Source organism: Cottoperca gobio, chromosome 6, assembly GCF_900634415.1.
Source record: "Cottoperca gobio chromosome 6, fCotGob3.1, whole genome shotgun sequence".
NCBI lineage: Eukaryota > Metazoa > Chordata > Actinopteri > Perciformes > Bovichtidae > Cottoperca > Cottoperca gobio.
The window spans coordinates 18704449-18730028 of record NC_041360.1 but is presented as its reverse complement, the minus strand read 5'-3'; the positions used below and the strand labels follow the sequence as shown (position 1 = coordinate 18730028).

At 38.2% G+C, this 25580-nt stretch overlaps 3 protein-coding genes across 3 annotated transcripts; 2 read left to right on the top strand and 1 right to left on the bottom strand.

Moving 5' to 3' along the window:
- Positions 1-969: 969 nt before the first annotated feature.
- On the top strand, positions 970-10196 carry LOC115009433 (ubiquitin-conjugating enzyme E2 Q2-like). Its single transcript, XM_029433391.1, has 13 exons — positions 970-1247; positions 3701-3805; positions 3948-4070; positions 4167-4223; positions 4301-4453; positions 5519-5603; positions 5706-5766; positions 5854-5944; positions 6034-6092; positions 6818-6866; positions 6952-7047; positions 7539-7605; positions 7696-10196. Exons 1-13 carry the CDS (start codon positions 1089-1091, stop codon positions 7725-7727), a joined length of 1137 nt encoding a protein of 378 aa, XP_029289251.1. The 5' UTR covers positions 970-1088; the 3' UTR covers positions 7728-10196.
- A 797-nt stretch (positions 10197-10993) lies between these two features.
- scamp5a (secretory carrier membrane protein 5a) lies at positions 10994-17932 on the bottom strand. The gene is made up of 7 exons (XM_029433392.1): positions 17729-17932; positions 16790-16874; positions 16570-16689; positions 15514-15670; positions 15320-15421; positions 14693-14810; positions 10994-14011 (listed from the first exon to the last, which is right to left on the bottom strand). The coding sequence occupies exons 2-7, from the start codon at positions 16794-16796 to the stop codon at positions 13793-13795; spliced, it is 723 nt and encodes a 240-aa protein (XP_029289252.1). The 5' UTR covers positions 16797-16874; positions 17729-17932; the 3' UTR covers positions 10994-13792.
- Positions 17933-19783: 1851 nt separating this feature from the next.
- parp16 (poly (ADP-ribose) polymerase family, member 16) lies at positions 19784-23873 on the top strand. Its single transcript, XM_029434061.1, has 7 exons — positions 19784-19895; positions 20977-21173; positions 21671-21808; positions 21893-22099; positions 22275-22446; positions 22530-22674; positions 22893-23873. Exons 2-7 carry the CDS (start codon positions 20985-20987, stop codon positions 23026-23028), a joined length of 987 nt encoding a protein of 328 aa, XP_029289921.1. The 5' UTR covers positions 19784-19895; positions 20977-20984; the 3' UTR covers positions 23029-23873.
- Positions 23874-25580: the final 1707 nt, after the last annotated feature.

Here is a 25580-nt window from a genome sequence, read left to right as displayed (position 1 = left end):
AAACTCAATACATTTTGTACATTGCTTTTACATAATACACAATCCAGTTTTGAATCACACACAACCTCAAAAGAGACCAAGAAAGACACAATTAAGTCCAAGACTTATTTCCATTGCGGTCCTTCATGTAAAAATAAGAAAGATGGAGGTGTTCAAGTCCCGAAGCGACATTACTAATAAGCCAACACAATAAATACCTATATCATTACCATCAAAATCACTCCAAGTCAAACAACCAAATAATTATAAAGATTTAAATACATACTTATATAAATATATACAAGCCAGAAGAATTTAAGCCACATTGTCATACTTGTAAGGGGAGGAGGGACGGAATAACTTTGGGTTATAAGCTTTGATTGATTAGTTTGCCGCTATATGGAAGTTTTGAAGCCATTGTTTTCAGCATATTTTGTACTGCATAAAAGGTATTCTGCTAAAACCTCTACAACAAAACCTTAAAAAATCTGAACTTGTTTAACTTCACAAATGTAGCACAGGTTTGTGTTGGACTGCATGTGCAGGTGTTATCTGAAAGCTAAAATAGGGGCTTTAATTTCTTTGTAATAATTGTTTGGTACACACTTGTATGTAATGTTTTGATCTGTTCATAATTGTATCTGTTTGTTAGTGTTTTTAATTGTATCTGTTTACCTCATGTATTACCTTTTATTCATTTTCCCTGGTTGCTAATTTTGGTTTAATTGTGCTAAGTACCTTGTCAACATTGTTTTTATAAAAGAGAGATACAAATAAAGTATATTTGTTATATATTATTTTATTTAGAATTTGATTTGATCTTGTTTTTTGTGCGCACTTCTATGAAATTAGTGCCAGATACAACCATGTCATGTAATAATAACAAAAACAATTAAACAATAAATAATAATGTACATTTGGATTACATTTGTGCAGTGTCATAACTGTCAAAAACTACTGTCAGTGTTCACCATAGACCTAACCCTCCAGTCCTTTGTTGTTGTTCTCACGCTAATGTACGAGATCCGTAGACCCGACTCAACTGCGCGGTCACATTCCGCCCCGACTTCCCCTCTGCCAGCGGCCTGGTGGTTTGAGATGAGTAGAAGATGTCGGTTTCGGGGCTGAAGGCCGAATTGAAGTTTTTGGAGTCCATTTTTGACCCAAACCACGAACGATTCAGAATAATAGACTGGAAACCCGATGAACTCAGTTGCCAATTTAACGTAACAGGAGAGAAGCTACTGATCATTCACTGCAACATCACGGTGAGTCCAGGCCAGCTCTGCGCACAAGCTAACCCAGCCACTGACTATCGACTGAAACCAAATCATTCCGCGGAAGGTTCCGTGTTTACAAATGAACTCCGATTAAAGTGTACGCTTTTATTTTCATGCTGCGTTTAAAGCCATTATGATTTAAGTAACTCCGTTGATTTAAAGAAAAAAAACACAGCACTGGTGTTAATTTCACTTTGAAAAAGTGTACCAGAAAACGTCGTTTAGTAACGACGCTGCGGTAGCTCTTTGCTAGCCTGCTCACTGAAAGTAACGTTGACGCTAGCTTGTCTTGTTAGCCAAATTAACTGCGTTACTGTTTGCAGTACTACGGCCGCTAACTTTCTAACTACTGAACCGTATCTAGTTTAATTTTAACATCATTTGGCTTCGTCTTATGGAGACTTTTACAACATCACAGCTATTTTTAAATATATATATATATATATATTTAAAAGAACAGATTTGTCTCAACAAGCATACCGCTGAATGTATCGTTCATATTTTTAACGTTAAATAGAGGCGGTTTAATGGAATGTTGTTGTCTGCCATTTCAGTAAATAGACAGATCCCTGTGTCGAACTTATATTAAAGCTGTGACGTTAATGGTTCCTTTATCAGGACACCTACATATGTAGAAAGCGATATAATGTGGATACGAAGGAGTCTGCCCCGTATTATACTTAGCATTACCAACTGATCATGTGAGCTTAGCTGTAAATATATTTCATTAACCTTAGATAACGTCAAATGGGCCTGGTATTTTTTTTTTGGGGACATTTCAACACCAACTCCTTGAAGTGGTGTATATATATACATTAATAGCCATGAAAACAATCTTGTGGATAACACTTGAAGTGGACCATCAGAAAGTGTAGGTGGTGTCACGAACAGCTCGCTCTTGTCATGGCACCTGTATTTGTATGGTTCCGGTGGTGCAGATCACTCGCATACACCATCCTAACATCGCGACCACATCCTCCTCTACCACACACGCAGTTACACTTTTTCTCGATTTTTGGCTGGCACAGACATGTCTTGTTCAAATGTTTTACGTAACCATGTCATGTCGACACTCAAGCTGTGTCAGTCGTCTTTGAGTCAGCTCGATCTCAAAGACGCAAGAGTACATTCAGAATAATAATCTGAATCTAGAAAATGCACATTTCCCACGTCCGATCAGCCGGATGGTTTGTGGCCACCAGCTCTTTAGTGGTTGAACCCACCTGATTTATCTGTTACAGGAAAGAGCATGCATGTTAATACCGGGGAGTAGGACTGAAAACCACTGCCTTAGTTATCGTTTGTGTCAGGCATGATCCAATGTGAGTGTCTTCTTTGAATTTGGCTTCATGGTAGTCAAAAAAATAAGGATTTGGCTAAAATTATTATAATAAAATAATTATGCTTACAATTTATTTGAAACCGCAGTCTGTCATTCAACGTAATTAAGTTAACTTTTAATGGTTATAGAGCTATAATGTTAATGCACAGTACTTTAAACCCTCGTGTGACTGACATCATAATTATACAACAGGCTTGAGTTGTCCAATGACGTTTGTTTGCAAGTTGTAAACACTGGAGTCTATTCCATCTCTGGCATCCCAATATATAACATGACACTACATGATACACTCTCACACCCATCTGAGGATTTATACCTTAGCATCACCATTGTGTATAAATATGTATAAAATATGTGTCTATTTTCCTTTCTGGAAATTGTACATGGGATCCTTACCACTGAAAATGATTACCAATACATTACATACTGGATTTTACAACAGTTTTAAGGTCTAATTGAAGGTTCAGTCGTCGTCCAGTGCTGGAGATACTCTTGTTCTACAGCTGGCAGTAGAGCTAGGTGTCTGTGTGGGCCAAGATATTCGGTCTGAAATCATTTATAGCTTTGGAATAAACTTTACAATTTTACGTTGATTAGATATCCCTGGGCAACATTTTGGTTTCATACAAGCAGTGGTGTTCTCTGTTAAGTGTTATGGTAATATACAATAGGCCTGTACAAGATCGTTCGAAGCTTCATCCAGAACGTTGACATTCAAATTCTGAATCAACATTGTTTTTTTGTTTGTTCTACTCATTCTGTTTAAACCCGGTATTTCTGCAGAGTTGCAGATAAAGATTAGGTTACACTAATATTACTTATATTATATACTAGTATTGTAGAATTCAATTCCATTGGAGGCTGCGTAGGATTGATTCCTGTAATTCAAACATTTCCAATAACTCAAAAATGTTTGTAAAGTCTAAATTTGATCATTTCATAAATCCACAACATGTTTTAATCTAACAAAAATATTGAATCTGTATTTGTTAGCCTTTCAAAAACAACATTCAATACAGCCCTAATATACAATCTAAAGCCATTAATGTACAAGTATAACGTGCAAAATGTTCATATCCTACTGTGGACTCTGTTGCAGGAATCTTATCCCTCAACACCCCCGATATGGTTTGTTGACTCTGATGATCCTTGTCTGGCTGAAGTGTTGGAGCGCTTAGAGGACGTGAGAAAAGGAAGCACATTGGTAAGTTGACTGATGTGGATCCAGCTTCACCGAGGCTTGCTCAAAATAAGAATGTCACATAAGCTATTACAGTGAAAACTTGGTAGAATTGTTTAATTGCAGTTTGGTCATTGATGTGTTATCTTGCTGATTTCCCCCGCAGCTCCTTCAGCAGTTGAAGCGCCTCATTTGTGATCTCTGCCGGCTTTACAACCTGCCACAACATCCAGATGTAGAAATGCTCGACCAGCCTCTGCCTGCTGGCCCCATAACCCAGGAGCGAAAGGTACTCGCTTAAATCAAGAGAACGATTCCATGTCTTTTCGTTGCATTTGAAAAAACTCCCTGTTTGTCAACTCACAATGTTTTCACCACACTGCAGCATGGTCCATCTGATGAGGTGACATCTGAAGAGGAAGAAGAGGAAGAAATGGGAGAGGTACCTATGCGTATTAATGACAGCTCATGAATTCATGTTATTTATAGCTTAATTAAACATAATTGATACACTGACAGCAGGACATTGACCTGGACCAAGACCTGGACCATTACGACATGAAAGAAGAGGAGCCAGTTGATGGAAAAAAGTCAGAAGATGACGGGATAGAAAAAGAAAATCTGGCCATCTTGGAGAAGATTCGTAAAAACCAGAGACAGGATCACTTGAATGTAAGTGCTCGTTCAGGTCATGTTTTTCTTTTATTACGTTTTGGTGACTGTAATAGAGTGGAGTCCTGTGAATTATGTTTTGAATGTAAACTTTTGAGTCTCCCGGAGAGCGTTTTATTGAATCTGAATCCAGAATCGAATCCACGTATTGAATCCAAATCCTTTCAAACCACCTTTTGTTTGCTGAGAAGGCCGACGCACCGTACTCTCTAGTGGCAGCCCACATAATGTTCACAACCTGTAAATATTCATCCACCTGAAAAATGAGATGAGCCGAATTAGATGTGTACAAATAAAAAAAGATGAGAGATACAAAAGTTTGATTGATTGTTAGCGCTGGAGTTGAGCAAATCTGTATATTTTGTCAACCAGGAACCGTTTCTCAAAATATAATGGTTTATTGAAACCCAATCCTTTTCCTGGATAGTTTCACAGCACTATAGCCACTGGACATACAGTTTCCTTTTTTATTCCTTATGTCAGTTTCACCATGTTCAGATAAACAGTAGCACTGAGTCCAAAACGCAGACTCATCGTTCCTTTCACTGCTGACACAGTGTGGCTGCTGCCGCAGAGGGCTCCGGCAGAAAGACAAACTAGGCTGTCCAGCAAAAAGTTTAGTTGGCCCTCAACCTTCGCATCATCACAGTTCAACATCATCAGACAATGCAGTGGATCAAAGATGCCTGCTGAAATCAGGAACAATACACCAGAAATGATCCAAACTTAAACTTGATTAAAATTGCTGAATTGATTTAGATTGTATAAAGGTCTACATTGTAAAATAACTGGTATCATTACTGCATGGGCATGCTTATGTTCAAAGGTTTCTCTTATGGGCTTAAGTTTAGTAACTTTTTTTTCCCGCTCAGAGTTGGTTAACCTTTCAAATGTTGAAAATGCTCAATGTATGCTGCCATCGATTGACAGAAATGTACAGGACTTTCAGGTCAGGATGCCTGATTGCCCTCATGTAGCCCTGCCCACCGGTATAGTGTAGGTATAGTGCATCTTCCTATTTGTCCAGGTGTCCTGCCATCTGTGTGATTCACCTTTATGTTGCAGGGTGCTGTGTCCGGCTCCGTGCAAGCCTCAGACCGCCTAATGAAGGAACTCAGGGAGATCTACAGATCACAGAGTTACAAGACAGGTGACTGCAATGACACATTTCCCCACGGTGGTGAATTTTGTTTTTTAACCTCTCACCAGCAAAGTGAAGTAAAGCTCTGTGTTTGTGTCACATGCTTCGCAGGTATTTATTCAGTCGAACTAGTCGGCGACAGCCTTTATGAATGGCATGTCAAGTTAAGGACGTAAGTTCTCACCTTCAGCTGCTTTTTTCAAAATATTGTGTTGTGTAGTGTTTTCTGTTAGATTTGATTTGTTGTTCTTTATTACAGGGTAGACCCAGATAGTCCATTACATAGTGACTTGCAGGTCTTAAAAGAAAAGGAAGGAGTGGACTACATTCTGCTCAATTTCTCTTATAAAGTAAGAGTCCTGTGCTAATATTACTCAATAGTTTTATTCTGGAAAATTGTTTTCTCGAGACTCAAGCTTGTTTTTTCTTCCTATGACAGGATAATTTTCCTTTTGACCCACCTTTTGTACGGGTTGTCTCACCTGTGCTCTCCGGAGGGTGAGTGTGTAGTGATCTCCTTCTGCCCAGTTTGCATATAAAGCTCTCTGAAGAAAGTATTCACTCACTGGGACTTGGTCCACATTTGTTGTGCACACAATTGTGATGGATTTTGACCTTTTTATTGGGAGAGATTTACTCACAAAATGAATTAGTCCCATCAGGGTTGAAATAAAATAACTGAATACTAAATTGTGCTGTATGTTATAACAGCCTGATCTCAGATCCTTTGATGAATCGCTTTATGCTTTTAAGTGCAGGGTGAACTTTACTTAATGTTATTTAACTACTGCATAGTACAGGCTATATGGTTTGCTTATGACTGGCTGCAAATCATCGTCTCTGACTCTTGAAAGTAAATAAAAGCATCGCCCATACATCAGTGCAACTAGGTTAGAATATGCATTGAAAGACTCTTTGGCATTCATTCAATGCCATAACACCTATACAAATCCATCATGCACCTCCAATCATACAGATTGTTTAAGAGTTATGACTATTAATAATAGGAATAAACAAATAAGGAAATTACTGGTTGAAATTCTTGGTAAACCCAAAAGTTGCGTTCACAACAGTTTCTCATTTCAAAGGCAAATCAAGATGTTGACAAATCAATTTGCAGCACAAGTCAAGTGAACACCTTTTCCTGATCAAATGTACATACCTGCTTTAATATATATTATTTAACACTCATGTTATACTTAATTTCTATTTTTGCATTTCAGTTATGTTCTAGGAGGAGGGGCCTTGTGCATGGAGCTTCTCACAAAACAGGTTTGTAGATGAGTTTGATCCGTCATACGGCGTATTTCTGCTCACCTTTTAACCACACAATCGATGGTTTTGTGTGTGTTTTCAGGGCTGGAGCAGTGCCTATTCCATAGAATCTGTCATTATGCAGATTAATGCAACACTGGTGAAAGGAAAAGCCAGGGTGCAGTTTGGAGCCAATAAGGTAACTGATGTCATTATTCTGGTCTCAGTGAGCTTGAAATGAACGAGGCTGCACAGCAGAAAGCCTGCTGTCAGAGAGGCCATGGATCTTATAAATGGGGATACCCAGACACACTTTAGGACAGTTTATCATGATGTTGCACGCGGTTATACACACGACAATCCGTTGTCTAAAGATTTTAGAAAGTAAATTATGGTGGAATGGGAGGGGGTTTCAGACGCTGTTCGACGATAGCATCTCAAGTTGAATCATAGGTCCTATTTTCACTCGTAATTTCAAGTGTCTTGTATCCTGATAAGTTCTAGAGGCTATTCCCTCAGAGCCTTTACTGACGAGTAAACATTACGTATGCGTCTTGCTCTTTTATGCCTTTTTATTGGAGCCAATAGTAGAAAGATGACGAGAAAGAATTATGGGAGAGGGAGATGGGAAATGACATGTCGTCTGCTGCATAGCAAGACATTTCTAACAGAACATTATTTGTTTTCCAGAACCAGTACAATCTTGCCAGAGCACAACAGTCGTACAAATCCCTTGTGCAGATTCATGAAAAGAATGGTGAGTAAATCTTCATAATGTTTAGGCCTCAGTACACACACAGTGGTATGGATCCATTGGCAAAAGGGGTTTCTCTCTCTGTTTGTACAGGCTGGTACACACCACCTAAAGAGGACGGATAAGGAGCTACTACCACTATGCACTGGGAACACGTCTTTGGGTCAAAGTATCTTGTTTTCTTTGGATTCCCCCCCTTCCCCCCTCCCCCTCCTTTACTGGGGATATATCATCTTTCTCGCGGAAACCATGTCGTTGGCTCATCTGACAAGTATACCTTCGCCCCGCTCCGTTAAAGACTTTATTGTGGTATCACTTTGCTTCTCCCCTCTCTGTTTTAGTGAGGAGGAGAATGTGAGGGTGTCACTAGTACTGTTTTCTAAATATGCTCATTTGTCTTTAAAAAACAAAAACAAAAAAAACCCATTTCTCCCTTTAGATGTGAGGAAATGCTTTTTCTTTAGCTGCTTTGACAAAGTGGGCTTCACAGACAGTCAGTTACCCATCCTCAAAATGGGAATTTTAGCAGAAGATTGATACTGAAGCTCTTGATGTGACCTCACTGCACCGGTTTTTATTGGCCACAATTCCCCCCCCCCCCCCCCTTTTTTTTTTTTTGGAAATGAACTGGTACCTAAATGCAAATATTTTAGAAATATTATTAAGCCATTATTTTTATTATTTGAGAATCCTAGACAATAAATAAATACATTTCATATTTTGGAAGCTTATCTTAATATTGAGACGACGTACCACTCGGTATCCTTTAGCTCTTAATATTTGAAGAATATCGGCCAAAGCAGAATCAAATGCTGCAATGTTGTCGAACTAAGATTAGCTGTCGTCTGTGAACAAATCAACCAGCGGTTGATCATTTAAAAAAACAAAACAGGGCCAATGGACATGAACTATCTCAGAATCTGCATGTTGCATATCCTGGGAAGAGGATACATAGATATATTTTCACCTGAAGATCATAAGAACTTTTGACAGATCTAATGTTGACGCTAAAGAGCTCTTTTTGCCTGATTTTAGTTTTAACACAATAGCCCTGCAAGCGCTCAGTCTGGCTATTAGTCCTTCTATTGATTAAAGCTGTAGAGGTGGATGGTTAGGTTGATGCTGAAAATGCAGTCACTGTGTTAAGCAGAATCGCACTGGGATTAGCTTTACAGGGGGAATAAATGAAGGGTGTTTGGATGTGATTTTCTTTCTTCATAATTTTGCCCAGTTTAGCAGCAAATGTGTGTCATATCTTCCTGACGTGCATCGATTGTAGTGGTTTGCCCTTGCCCAGTTTAGATTTGAAACTGCTTCCCTGTTACATGACGTCACACATGCAGCTGGATTCATCTCCTCTCTGCTGTTTTCTCAGTTATCCGCTAAAACAACCACCTTTTGCCACAACAATGTACCATAAATATGTTTTCGGTGTCGCTTTTGGTGTGTAACAATAAGGATAATTCAGAACTGACCTGAAACTCTACTTTGACCATGCAATATACCGTAGTACGTCATCACTACTGCTGTTCCCCATACTACAGGACACACACTGTATCTAACAGTCTGTCGGCTCTTTTGCAGTTTATTTGTTAACACTGTCTGCGAAAGTATGTTTTAATGGCAACTCAGGTAACAAACAATACTTAGGAGGGGATTCTATACATGTACATGTCAAGTTTTGGGTTCTTTTCTTGGATTAAGTAACGCTGTGTACCGCTGACTTTTAGGCTTACTCACCCACTGATCTGATGTCAAAAACAGATGATGTAATGAGCTTTACAAAAATATGGGCCACTCGTTTCTTATAGTTTAAGTAATGTAAGAGGAAGGACATTTGCAGAAAGATGCCATTTTCAACAGGATTGCAGTTGCATGATGACCATCTCATGTAATGGCTCATCAATACACACTCTTAGTATTTTATGCTTTTTTTTTTTTCATCCCAAATACTGAAGTAGATTTTATTTCAGTGTGTGATCTTTAAATATTCCTGATAAGAAAAATATTTGCACAACTGGCAACAATGTGCCTGGAGAGGTCAATTATAACAACAAATGCATTCTGAGCTAAATATTTAAAAATCAGGAAGTAAAAAAAAAAAGCACACATCCTGTTGTTACTTGTCTGAAATAGCTGAGGGGGAAGGAATCATCAGGTCTCTTAATCAACAAGTGTCCTCATCTGAAGGGCCTGGGTGGTCTGGCCACGATATTCGGAGACAATTGGAGTTTGATAGTCCTGCCGTGGTGAATAGACTTGCACGCTTCTTTAACTGGACTGTGTTGAAAAGATCAGTTTATCTCGACTGTCAATTCATCTTCTGGCACCGACGAAACACGATCAAGTCTGGCACCGTCGGCTCGCTTTGGTTTTATTTTATTTCTCATTTTCCATTTGAAGAGATTTTGACCATGTACAGTAATTTGTAAACTTGCATCAAGTTTATGAATAAAGAATTTTAAGATTATTGCTGTTTTACTGGGGTCCCTGTGTATTATTTTTCACTGTTACTTAATTGATTGCAGATGTATTGGGCTGACATTGGTATTTTATTAAATGAATAAAATAACTTACTGCTGACGCAACTTTCATACTGATTTGATTTTGTATAAAAGTGTTGTTTCCTGTCTTACAGCCCTGCAAATCCACATTAAAATCTTTCTTTGGTCAAGTGTTCACTGAACTTTTGTATTTACAATGACAAGGATGACGAAGCAAAACACCAAAATTACATTGAAGCTTTTGGAAGAAAAATAAAAAGGCATTTTACCATCATTACTGCCTTTCAGGAAATCGAACATTTCTGTATTGAGATGAGATGATAAGGAAGGTCGTAGCACTTTTTATTTACACGATTATGATTGTAGAACATTTTCACTTTTTATAGCAAATCAAACCTTTGAGGATTTAATTCCAGGCTAGCAAGACTTGATAAGAGGGAGCTGAGCAATGCATCGTGTTTGAGAAGCTGATCATGTTTCATACCAAATATATTCTACAAATCACTAACTCAAGTACTTCAGAAACTAGTAGAAGTAAATAAACTAAGTTATTATTTCATCACCACTCACAACTGTACGTCACATCGACCCAAACACACGTCATGTCCATCTCCAGAAGTCTGTGTTCAGAGCTGCTCACACTAAAGTGGATTTTCAGTCAGTTTTAACCAAGAGCACAATAATTAATTCACATGGGGTTGGACGGATGAAGCTCGGGAACATTTCTTTGGATAGAAGGGTGTTATAAGTTAGCTGTGTGCTGCTGTCTGTTGCTTTTGAGCATTTTAGTCCTTTTTGTTTAATTCTTAAAATGTAAAAAATAACCTCATGAGATCCATGATTCTTCCACAGCAATGTATGCAAACTCATCAAATAACAAAACAGGATGCAACAAGAACTGTTTAATATCTATTAGGGTAAGACCAAATAATACAAAAGTAATACACAAAAATGTATTCCTCGTTTACTTCACTCATGGAGACACAGCCTCCTCAAATGTTTCATTCAGCTAATTAGAACATGTTTCTATTGAATGTGTTTATCCATGGCAAATATATACCTCACCTCAAGTAATTATATATTTATATCTAGTTAAGATATAGTACATGATAATACATATCAAACACACAGTACATGTGGGAACATGATGGAGTTAATGGGAAATGGCTTTTAAGAAGCTTGTATACATGAAATGCAGAGTATTAGTAGAATATCAAATGCACTGCAGTTCCTGCTGCACAATAACTTTACAGCCGTAGTTTCCATAATCACATTAACTGTGCTGTATTTACATATGGTAGATCCAAAATTCACCTTGATAACTTACTACACACAGAGAAAAGTAGCTTGTTAGTTCATGCTTCTGCAGACTTCACACTTCATTTATAGAACTGATGAGCTAAACTTTGTGCATTTGCTAACAGAAGAGTGTGTGGATGGTACCGTTATACTTCATAACTACTGTGTGTGCATCTGCTGGTGAAAATGTAATGCAGGTGTAAAATGATAGTAGTGGTGTCCAACTTAAAAACAGGCCCATTTAAAATCCATAACAGTTTGTGTTATGGTCGTTACTATTCATGTCTGTGTTTGAAGCCTGCACGACAGGAAGCCACGTGATCCTAATAAGTCTACTGTTAAATATATGTATGTCAGTATTGCTCCACTGTGATCCACTATGGATTTAGTTTGCACTGATGTCAACAGGTGCAAAACATCTCAAATGAAAACAAATTACAATAAATAAAACAAACTTAAAATCTGTTACCCACGGCCATGGAAAGACACAACGAACATGTGCTTCAAACTCATCCACACGTCATCCAAAATACATCAAATAATAATAGGTTGGTACAAAAAGACAACAACTCAAAAGTAAAACAACAAACAGCCTATTGAATACCACATCATCACAATCAGACGAGACGACTCACAGGTTTTGAAATAACGAGCATTCAGTCACGAATCTTCACATCTGTTTTCAACTCTAATACTGTGTTACTGTAATAACCATCTACTGAATCGTGAAGACTTTTAAACTTCAGTGACACTGAAACCAATATGACACTGATGTCTCTGAGCGAACGGCGACACACAAATATTCTCTCTTTCAATTTCACCTCATAAAGAAATAATTGGCTTGAATTTTATATTTTCTTTTATATAAATGTCATATTACACCTACTCATAGAATAACACCAACACCCACGAAATGACACACTAAGGCCTGAAATCCAGATCTTCAGAAACAAGTAGTCATTTAAGCATTTACATGTAGGGATAAGTGGGAGAATTTGCCAAAGGGGTGAAAACATCCATCACCTTATACAATGCTATGACCACCTACAACAATGAATATTAATATTTACTGTATGTCCAACCTGCAAGTGTTTTGGTTTTCTTTCACTACGACATTGATTTGGAATGTTTTTATCCAATGAACTGCAATCCTAAATACTGCATGTGCTTCACTTTAACATGTAACATTAATTCATTTCACTGAAATCAACCCGCTAAACACATAACCAGTGGGTAATGACGAAGCCAAACACCCCGGACGGTTGGATAATGGTGATTAAAAGGAGGCAAAAGCCCGACACGTTGACACTTTAAGGGCTTCACAGGTAGAATTGATCTATCACACCTTTCCTGAGAAAGTAAAATAAATGTTGAATTAAACTTAAAGTTTTACTGACGCAGAGCAACTTCCGATCAGTAAAAAACACACACACACACACACAATCAGGACACCACGACATGAACTGTAAAAGGTTTTCTCTGGGATTTAAACATTTTTGAGTTGGGAAAAATACCTGCTTGAAACATTTTGTGGTAAATATCACGTCCAGCAAATGTCCTCTGATTTAAATCGTTTTAGAGATCAATTATTTGAGATTTTTTATTCGTCTACCTATTCAATCCTATTATTTTATATTTTGAAATGTTGATTATATTGTCTTGTTAATAAATAACTTGGTTAAGGTTTGATTGTACCCTAAATTTAAAGGAAGTTATTTGCTTCACAGACATCAGAGTGGTCTTCTCATCCAACTCTCAGCTAGAAAGCGAAGAAGCAAATATTTCCCAAATTGTCGAACCATCCCTTTAATGAGACTTGTCAGCTACAGCTACAGTACATCAACTAAGAGGGGAAAATGTTTTTTTTTATCATTTGGTGACCTTCAAGGCTAATATGGAAGTAAACTGGTAACAATAAAGCTACTACAGTACATTTAAAATAAACAAAAACACATTCAAGGTAATTAAAAGACGGTTTAAAAGTGTGACAGAGGCAGAGGAGTCACTCTGTGCTCACCACAGATGAACCTACCTGAATAAACTGATGAAGCTCAGGGGATTGTTTTCAGCTATATTATGTGTCTCCATTGGAAAGCAACACAAATTGACTGGCTAAACTTGAGCAGCATAAGAGATGGAAAAAAAACCCAGTGTTTTAATAATAACTGGCTGTTGATTTAAATGTGAACTGACTTAAATTATTAACTCCCACTTGTGTCACAATTCATTAAAAGTACACTTCCACCAAAAACATGACTTTTCTCTACATTGTTCTGGTTGAATTCAGCTTGTACAGTGTTATAATGAAGGGCACCTAATTCTGAATTGTGTTCTTAATTGATCCCTTTTTATCTCTCCCACTTGACAGCCCGGCCCCCTCCTCTGCCCTACATTGGGTCGTCGTAGTTGTAGGTGGGAGCTGCTGAGTACTGGTTCTGGTTCTGGGTCTGGGTCTGGTTCAGGTTCTGCTGCATGGCTCCCTGTGCAGCTCCCATGGCCGCCTGCTGGGCTGCTTCCTGGACGTGGGGGTTCTTCCAGGCCCCAGTGGTCCACTCCTCCTGAGCCTTACCCAGGCTGCCGCCACTGCCACGGTACAAGTTGTGAACCTGCAAAGGAAGTTGTAATTCAAAAGCCATTTTACCATCATTACTGCAATTTAGGGAAATAAATGTCCGTAGTATAAAAGAAAGAACCAGTCGGTGCCCATTGGAAATTATATCAGAAATAAATACAACGTTGAAAAGTGGCACTGAACAAGACCTGGAATCGCCCTCGGTACTTTAGCACAATAGCGTTTGTGTTTAATTATAATTAAACTAATTATTTGGCTGATGTGAGGCCTCCATTTTGCTTCGTTTTCCAAGCACTTGCACATAATTAACTGCCAAGTCAGATAAATCAGAGTTTGCAAGTGTACTTGTTGCTGTAATTTGACAGTTTGGTGATTTGCCATTGCAACAGTTGGACCCATGAAAGAGAGATACAGCTAACGCTAGCTAGACCCCCTCTGTACAATGTGGCACAGCACTGAGTGTGGGGGAGCTGCCAACGACTCAGCTGGTGTTGAACTAACAAGAACGAAAAGTAATTCCCACTAGAGGGGAATCAGTGCTAACATTAGCAAGAGCTAGTTTCATTAGCTTTCACTTTCCGAGTCAAATCTAGGTAGCCTAGTTTGCTAGCTTTCAGTGGAGTACACATTTGACAGCTTGATTCGGTCCATAACTAACGCTATGAGGACTGGAAAACAGTTTTTTTACTGAAAGAAGAAGAAGTGTATAGGTCACCTTTGTGAGGGCGATGAAGGAGAGTACAGCCACCGCAGTAAACATGATGGTGGGAATCAGCATGACCACAGCTGAACCAACGTTGGTGCTGAAGAAGGTGATGGTAGCCAGCCAGCCACTGATGGGAGCAACAGAAGAGTTAGTAACATCTCACACGTACGGCCCTCATGACCTATGACAATGCAAAAGTGTTTATCCCTCTCTTAATAATGTTTATACATGTTTTACAAACCAATTATTAACCATTAACAAAGTGTTACAAATATCTGGTCCTTCTATATATGTAATGTTTATAGATGTTTTACAAACAATTTCTTAGAAGTTTACAAATATTTAATAATCATTAACAAATACTTACTATAGTCTGTTAAAATAAAATGAATTATAGCACTACTAATAATTAGTAAACATCATTAATTATCATTTCATTGTTTCTGAACAGTAAAATAACGATTAACTAAGTGAATTGACTCAATTTATTAATGATGGATATTATTAAATGTTACCCAAAAATCCAAAAGTGTAAGAAGAATGGTGTTTCTTTGGTATTTTCTTTAATTTGTCACCCATCTGTATTTACACTTCATATCAAACATATTACATATCTGTGTTTGTCGAAGCTCTTACCACACTCCCCAGCCTGGAATGCCAACAGTCTGGATAATACTGATCACCACCTGGGCCATGAAGACGAAGAAGAAAGCCATAAAGTTGAAGGAGCTGTCCGTCCTGCAGAGAGAATATAAAAAAAAAAAACGTCAGACATGATTCAGCAGAACAGGTACAAAATGTTGAGTAAGCTCAGAGTGGGACCAGCTCACTTGAAGGCCTTGTAGATGGGCCTGAACCAGCACACGTAGGAGCAGGGGGTGAAGAGGATGAGCCACAGGAAGGCCATGCCGAAGTTGGTCGCTCCGCCGCCTCCACACATCCACGCCAGACAGCCAATCAGATTAACAGCCAGCGTGGCACTATTCACTGTCAACATCACAGAAAAGGAGCATGGATGACCAAACCAACTGAAGACAAAAGCCTCAATAGTGAATATCCCGCAGGCTGCATTACTCATAATTCAGCAGGACTGAATCACTATGAATCTCTGCAACTACTCAACACCAGCTGTTCACTTCTAAATTAAAGCTATGATGTAGCACACACAGCACACAGTTTCTACTTTATAAATACCAAACTAATCTACTTTATCAGCAGACTTACATTCTTGTTTTCAAATGGCAGAACCTATGTGGCAATGAAAAAGATACCATGATGCTCGTGGAAATATTACAATTTGACACATTACTACTATGTACTGTTATCACTAAGGGCTGCAACAACACATATGTTCTTGATTAATAGATTAGCTGATTGGTCACAACAAAATTATACAAAATGTTTCCTACAGACCGAGATGTCTTCAAATATCTTGTTTGTTTTCCGACCAAGACTCAAATATATTCAATCTTCAGTGATTTGCAACAAAGAAAAGCAGCAAATCCTCCATCTTTAATCATTCAGGCTGATCAATTTGGTAAAATTAAAATTAGCAGACAAACTTAAGACACACTTTTCTAGACTATGCATAAAAATGCACAAATAAATGGAAAATGTATTAAATTGGCTCTGTGCCAGACAATGAGACCGGTCAATCTGGTCCCACAGCTATACTGGAGTGTCTCTGATGTTTGGCTCTCATGGTGTTTTGGGTAAAACAAAGTGACACGACATAAAAACACACAAGCGCTGGACAGGTTAACAGCATATACCATCATGCAACCATACATGCTGAAACTTGAGTTGTAGTAAAATATGCTGTACATGTAATACTGGACTGCAGCTTCAACAGTCAAAACACAAACTTCTACTGCAGGTACACTCACAGATCCAAAGGTAGTAGATCCTCTTGCACATGGTGCGACGCTGGTCTGGGATCTCATTGAAGTCTTGGTAAAAACATGGCCTGAGGGGGATGAATCGAGGCAGGGGAGGAAAGTTGTTTTCTAGGACACAAAGACACAGTTTAAGAATGACAAATTATTAGTGGGTTGATTTTGTGTATTTAGACCTACATGCACAACTGAACAGAGAGGAAACGCTTACCTGCCATGATGATGATCGTTGATTATTTTCCTGCACTTTGCAAACAGGCACAGAAACTTCAATCTCAGCTGCTTTGAATACCAAACTGCAGAGAAAGGACAGAGCTGTTTTATTAAATGCAACATCACTCACTAACACTGCTCTCCTTGTAGGTAACAGGGCCACAATCCTCCATAGGCCCTGGCATGAAAGACTTTAAATCCCTATATGATTTGATTAGAGGTGGTGCCCAGCCCTTCCAGTGCTTTCACCCATATTGCTGCATCATTCATTACAATCGACAGAGAAAACAATTTTTGGGCCACATATTACAGCTGTGTAATCCGCGCGGTGTGAAATAATGTGGCCTTGTCGCGATTCCTAAAATGTATTCATAACCTATGGGCGCTTAATAGGCGTTACAGACCTACACACTTTACAGATTGGACTACAGTATGATACATATGTGTTTGTTTCGCTCGTACCGTCCAATAGGCTTTAATCAACCACCTTCCACGTTATTTGGCTGTGTTTGTAAGCCATATTTCAATGCATATGATGGTGGATGTAGGCTACAGCTCTGAAGGGCATCTTTCTGCCACAATATAAAGCTATCTCTTCTAAGAAAAAAAGACTGATCCTGGTTCATTTATATGCATTTTGATGCTAAAGCTGTCTTATATGTGTGTTTCTTTCGGTGGATGGCATTGATGCTGCAGTGGGGCACAGTGCATCGTGATCTCGCAGGCGATGGAGAAGCGTCCTTCAGCCTGTGCGACACGGTGCATCTGTGCTTCCTCTCCATCCGGACGCCGAGCAGGTCAAAACCATACTCCTCACAATAAACCACCAGAGACACATATTGTATCGGCTTTACTGGAGCTACAATCCAGTTTACTTAATTACATTAATTTTCCTCCTCCTGTTATGAATGAAAATGCATTGAATGAAGGGCCTTACCTCCAGTTCAATCCGAGAATGTCGCTAAAATTCTTCCGTTCGTTTAAATAGCATCCTATAGATTAATCTGAATTTAAACACATTGGAGGAAACGGGCGGATCTGCTAAAATAGAAAGATGTTACGTTATTCCTCAAATGACGGGTTTGAGAGTAAGAGGCGGTCATGTGACGTAAGGTCTTTTCTTTACGCACATATACTCCTCCTCCCCATCCGCTGGTTTTACCCGCCCGGACAGGACCAGTGTCCCAGGAATATTTGTTGCTGGCCTGAACCGACCAATTAGAAAGCAGGAATATTTCATCAAGCTCCGCCCCTTCATGATGCTGTCCACAGTGCTGAAAATCACAGGAGACATTACACAATCTCATCTGATTGGCTGCCTGTTATCACATCATTAAAGATACTCCTATACAAATATCACAGCAAAAAAATAAAGAGATGTATGACAGACTAACTCTGAGGGAAAGTAATATCACAGTGATACAGGGTGTACAAACCTAATGAACAGGAGGCGTAGGCCTGCAGAGTTATATTTCTTTCTGAATTTTTGCAGCTCAAAAAATTAATTTCAGGCAATGCAAGTTTACTTATGGCTACAATTCAAAGAACTATATGTAATGGATGTATTTAACAGAAAATAAAGCAATAAAGACGATCTAATAAAGGCAAATAATTAAAAACAAAACAAAGAAAAACTAAATAAATACAAAATGTACAAAATGAACAAAGGTGTAAGGTGGATAATGTTTAAGGTTCAGGGTTCAATGAAAGGCAGTGAAGAACACAAAAGTTTACAGTATCACGTTCTAATAATTCAGGATTTACTAAGTACTAGGATTATAAATTGCAACTCATGACTTTATCATCAGATTGATAAACTATTAACCAATACTTTATTGATCAAGCCATTTTTGAGAAAACCTTTGAGTTGCCATGTTGTGAAAACTGACTCACTAGCAAGCCTGTTGCTCTCATTAACTGTTTATATCTAATCTATAAAGTATCAGTAAATTATTCAGGAATAATTTATAAACCCTTTAGAATGGATGCCGCATGAGAAAGTGATACCATTGAACCCTGGATTTGCACAATGCTTCATTTCCATGTTTAGTTTGGAATATGAGAATGGTTAGCAGACTTGATGATCTTAAAAGCAGAGAGGGATCATATGGTAAAATATTTATAGACAAGCATCATTTACTTTGTCTATCCTGCTGGAAATTGATTATTTTTTCTGACAAATCATGCTGTAAGGCAGGGGTGTCAAACTCATTTTAGTTCAGGGGCCACATACAGCACAATTTGATCTCAAGTGGTCCGGACCAGTAAAATCACAGCATAATAACCTATAAATAATGACAACTCCACATTTTTCCCTTTGTTTTAGTGCCTCCGTTTATAATTTAAACATGTGCATTACAACTTACAGATCACAGTGTATCTACAAAGGCACAAAACATTTTGTCACAGGTTTGATGGATTGCTGTATGTCGGATTTAGCTACTCAAGTAAATCAGATCTAATGTAAGCATAAAACAATAGTCTTTAGGTAATGTGTCACCTGTGAACTGTAGAAGTAGGAGAATGTAAAGCACATCCTGTTTTGTTGTCACCAGTTGAGCAAGCAGATTTACCTGCCTTGTCCTTTTGGTCTCTGAATTTCAAGGGGTAGTTAAAAATAAACACACACACACACACACACACACACACACACACACACACACACACACACACACACACACACACACACACACACACACACACCCTGGGGGGCAGGGTTGTTCTTGTTTCTATTGTATATGACTAAATTAAATGGCTCTCTGCACGTCAGTCCAGTATGCTGCTTTCAGGTTTCCTCCTAAAAAACTACTTAAAGGTGCTTGAGGCACATAATGGAACGAATGTGAAAAAAGCGCACCAAACGTGTATTGACAGTTTTTCTTTTTTTTAATGTATTTTTTACCAAAGGTAATTGTGTGATATTCGTCTGTATTAAATTACTGACATGGCCACCTACGCTTTTCCATCTGCCACGTTTGTTTTTACACATTTCGTCCGTTCTTGAAAGTCTCATAATACCGCTATTTGTACGGTACATGAACGCAGCAGTTCCTGGAGCTAACGTTAGCTCTTCCTGCAGTGCTATGAGTTGAGCAAAACTGAAGGTAACGGCAAATAATGATATAAATATAGTTTTTTTTATCATGTGAAATATGTCTGTGTGCCACATGATTGTATTCCTGATATGTTTAGGATTCTACAATAGTGCGACAATGCTGTATTTGGCATCAGTAACGTTACATTAGCAGCTCTTCACTTGTTGTAGCTCAGCTAATGTTAGCTAACGTTAGCATCCTCACACTGCTATGCTAGTAAAAGGACAACATTACGAGCTAACATTACACAGGAACACAACCGGAACTTACCTTATTTCCAGCAAAGTTGTCAGCTCAGGAAAAAACTGTATATGGGACTTGTTGTGTCTGTTTTTGTGTATATGTGTACCATAAAAGTTACAGTGAACGTTAAATATTGATAAAAGTCACATCATTGTTAAGTGTTGAATAGTTTTCTAAACTAGTAGATGAGCTAACCTAAGCCGGTTCAATACAGATTCAAAACGAGCTAAACTATGTGTAATGCCAAAATGTTGTTTTCCTTTCAGAAAATGTATTTATTTTTAAAGTAAGAGAATGCTCCTATATATTCTAGAACAATTCACACACATATACTGTGTATACTGCAAAATACAAAGTAGTATTACTATAACATATGCATCCCATCCTTCACACATTATGGACTAGATGAAGTTAGGGCAGAAAGGATAAGTTGATTAATCAATTAGTCGGTCAACAGAAAATTAATAAGCTGTCATTTTGATTTTGATTAATCATGAAAGTGTTGTTTTTGTTAAATACAAAAAGTGTCATGGTTTTTAGATTCTTGGATTTGAGGATTTTATGTGTTTACTTGTCTTGAATTATAGTAAACTGAATGGTAAACTGTTGGTTTGACAAAATAAGCATTTTAGTCTCTGGGAAATTGTGATGGGCATTTCTCACTAAAGACCAAGTGGTTGATCAATTCATTGAGAAAAGTTTGCAGATTAATTAATAATGAAAACAATAATATCCCATTTCTTTTAGGCCTCACATATGTTGTCAGGAGGTATTTTCTGTCCTGTTATCACCAACTTATTATTTGGCTGTTCACACCTATGTGCTGACTTATCACCTCTGTCTGAAGTGCTGGGAATGCAGCCACCGCTCCCACCTGAGGCTGTCAGAGAGCTGGTGCGCTCTTGTCTGCACAGAGACCCTGTTGCAGCAGACCTCCGCTGCAGCCTGTTTGTTGCCGCCGCACAGAACTACAAGAGGGACTCTTTGCTCAGACCGTTTCCCCCAAGATACATAAGTGGGGACAATAAGGACTTTGAGGAGCTGGTAAGATATATATATATATATATTTGACTTTTGTTTAGAAAGAATGCATGCACACTATGAGTATGGTGGTGGCGTGATACACGTACACTTGGTGGCAGTCATGTGCTGTTAGAGGCAGCAGTGTGTCAGTAAAGAAGGGGAAGAACATGACTGCATCAAGCAGATCCAAAACATTAAAGTGGATGTGCAAATGTTGCTTAGATATAAACAATGCATGTTAACTAAAGGTGTTCAGAACATCTAGATTTGCAGTATATATATCCTGTATATTACAGATTTGTATCTTGGTTTCTGTGGGCATGGTCATGATATAAAATCACTTACATGACCAAATTTAAGACAGATATTTGTGAATACATCGATGCAGAGACGACAACTCGGTTTCAAAGAAAATACAGCTTCACATGCAGTCAAAGGGAAGACAGGGCATGCTATGGACAGGTGTGACTATTCCATGTTGTGGCAATATGATCAAAAACTAAATGTTTCTTCTCTAGTTGGCAGATGTGCACTCTTTGCCTGGTGTGAGAGAGTTGGTGAGACTACGACCCAGAGAGGGAGATCATCATCTGGCTCTCACACACTGGATTCTCTCTTCAAAGAGCTTCGCTGTAAAGACCCTACAGAAGGATGAGGTACGTCGCCACAAGTTTAAATACAGAAATGTCTTTTACTACATACTTTTTTTGTTTACAGTGTGTTTCTTTGATCTCAACCAGTATGCCAAACTTTGTGACCTGACGGAAAATGAAGGGATTTCTGCGCCTGTGCCAGACTTCCTGTTTGAGCTGGAGTACTGTGATCAGATGAACGCCAGGTTTGAGAAGATGAGGGAAGGCAGAGACATCTTCTATGCATTCCACGGAAGCCGCCTGGAAAACTTTCACTCCATCATTCACAATGGGCTGCACTGTCACCTCAACAAGGTGAGTGCAGTCATCACTGGTCTTTTGTGCCAAATAAAATGGCTGTTTTATTATTGTGAAAAATATGAAACCTGTTATTGTGTAATATAAATATATGACTTCATGGAGCTTTTGAGATATTCTGTTGTTTCTGCCCGACTTCTGATCTGGTTTCTTTTCCCCATGTTATGTGCAGAACTCAGTGTTTGGAGAGGGGACCTACCTCACCAGTGACCTCAGCATGGCTGTTCTCTACAGTCCTCACAGCAGCGGCTGGCGAGAAAGTCTCCTGGGTCCACTGCTCAGCTGTGTTGCCTTGTGTGAAGTCATTGATCACCCAGATGTTAAGTGCCAAGTGAAGAAAAAAGGTGTGTAAACCGTGTGACAAATCTTAAATCCTCTAAGACTGATTCGCTTCATATTAAAATTACCTACACATTTCCCATTCCAGATTCTGAAATCATTGACCGTCAGCGATCGAGAGCAAAGAACAGTGAAGGAGGGGACGTACCGCAGAAGTACTTTGTAGTCACCAACAATCAGCTTCTGCGAGTCAAGTACCTGCTTGTTTATTCTCAGAGGAGGCACATGTCCAGGTAAGAGTCACTTGTGGGTAAAGGAGGTAAATGTTGAAAAAGTATTTATAATTACAATTACACATAAAAAAAAAAAATGTTTTAAGTGCTGTGCAAATGTCTATGAAACATTTATTTATATATATATATATATATATATATATATATATATATATATATATATTTTTTTTTTTTTTTTATTTTTTATTTATTTATTTATTTATTTATTTCTTCTGCAGACGTTCCCGTGGCACTTCCTGGCTCCTCAGACACCATTTTGTCATCATGATGAGTCTTTACCTTCTGCTGCTCATATTCATCGGTGCCTTTAACTCCACCACCTTCGTATCCTTTTGGAACAGACTGTTCAGGTGACAAGACAACAGGATAGACGGTCGGCGAGTGCCTTCCTGATCAGAGACTGACTGGAGGTCTGAGCAAAAAGATTACGTTTTATGCACCTTTATACTGTTTTCTCTCTACAATCATTCTAAATTGTACAAATAACCGTAATTACTGTTTTTCCAAGATAACGTATCTTTTCAAATAGCAACTATTGGGATCATATTGCGTTTTTATTTAGTTGAAATGGGAATTGAGACCGTTCTGCATTTTGAAAATGTTGTGCAATGTTTCATCTATAATTTATTATTTTGATGATCTGTTTCTGTGTGGTTTTTAATCCTCTAAGGACCCAGTCCTACTAACCAAAAGATTAAAAGAAAAAAACATTTGTTTTTAATAACTGCACAGCAAAGAGTTAAGATTTCTTTTTTTGGTTCGTTAGGTCTTAAGTAGGCCTACTGAGAATTATTAGTAGCGCATTAACTGATTGCATTGCCTCATTAGTGTCAGTGATGCCTGATTAGCAGTCTGATGATCAGGCACGGATGACCATTTCTAAATTTAAACTTTTACTTTTTAATGCTATGATTTTGCATCACTCAGATTTGGGTCGGGACCTTTTTTAAAACTCATGATTTAAATCAAGGAAAATGAAAATATGAGGTATCCCTTGTTTTTGTGCTGACATGCAGTATTTATAATGATGGATCACAGAAAGGCCATTGACAACCTCATTTATAATAATTTTGGATATGCTTTTATATCCTTAAATGAGTAAAGGAAGTAAACTGTATATCCGCTTAAAGGCAACATGTTCTGGAAATTTGTTACAATTTTTAACACTAATAAAATTATACTTTTGATTTAAGTTTCAAGGGTTTGAGTGTTGTTCGTTTGTTCCAAAGTTGCCTTAAACGCACATTGTGGTATTTGCTAGTGTCAGTGTGCTAGTGCTAGTGCGAGTTAGGTTGTCGCTTTTCTGCTGATAAATGGGAATGCGAGCCAAGCTACCGCTAACGTTTGCTCAGCTTGTTTCTCTGATCATCCAATGACTAAAATCCTTCATCCAGTATACAGTTCGAAATGACCAAGATCTTAAAAGTGTATTTTAAAAATGTGACTTAAAACTGGATAAAAGGTCAATTTATGACCGCTTCTTGCAGACAACCACAACGCTGATGCATGCGCAAAGAGAATACGACGCCATTGACAGGAAACCAAATGAAACGGAGATTTCTTTAGGTTTGGAAAATTGTAGGAAACATTTGGGATAATGTAAGAACACAACTCAAAACAATATTTAACATAAGTCTAGTTGTTTTTAGTAGGTTGACTTAAAATGAATATCACACATTATTCAGACATGCTGAAAGTAATCATGTCTGCAGCGGCTTCCCGTACATAAAACTCTACTTGAAGGTCGCTCTTTCATAACAATCTCTTGTAGCCTACTTTTTCTATTGTTTTGTGTTATATTCAAACTTTAACATGGGTTTCCTCTGACAGGGGCACATTTATTACCGCTGGCACGCAGGCCGTCCTTTGTTTTCCAATGTTTTATCAGTAAAAAAAAAAAAATGAGAAGGCTATATGGGATTGATAACAGAGGCGGCCTGCTTTGGTGACAGATCCTGTCCTTCTAATAGACAGCTCATATGCTGATGTATTTCAACAGTAAGACGCACAAGAAATATACAAACGGAAAACAATGTGGATAGTGTTTTTATGGTTTGCCATAAAACTTAATAAGAGGCCAAATTATTTACTGAAATCATGAAATGACTTTATTTACACATTTCACAAACAGGAAAGTTTGTGAAGTTTTAGTATTACATTTTATATATCTTCTGGTCTATCTTCTGGTCTATTATAGCAAGCTTTTAAACAATTAGAGTACCTTTTGTCTTTAACAATAATTTAAGCATAATTGCTTGTATAATACTGCCAGCACAGACACAAGACACTTAGCTGTACACTCCTCTCTGTCTGATTAAACACCGGATATTATTAAGATATCACACAACTTTAATGACGCAGCTGCCTGACAAAGTTAAAAGAAGATGAAAGAAAACGCAGGCCTTTGTTTTGGTATAAAAAAACGATTCATTCTTGCGAAATCCTTCAGATAAACTGCTTCTCTTCAGAAACGGCTCACAATTGAAGGGCACAGAACAAACTGTCCATTGTTGGTCCACACTTTATTCCCTTTCTGTACAAGCTTCATTATTGCTGCCTCATAAACCGTCTGTTATTCAATAACCATCAACTGTCAGGGGGGCAGAGATGGCAGAGGGGACTCCAGACGCTTCACTTCTCCTGTGAACCAGAAATCCCTCGATTGGGAGCAATTCAAACAGAAGAGACACAGTGCTGAACTGAAATGAGGGTTTAATATACTACATTGTTATTCGTGAAACTATCCCACTTCATTTCCCTACCTCAAGGTTAGTTATTTTATTTCTTTTTTTAAAATAAACTCTTGCTGCATTGTTTCCACTTATTCCAACGCACGTGTCAAAATGTCAAGACGGTCCAAGTTCTTTCACGACTAAACTTGAGAACAAGGCGCTTTGAGCTAAATG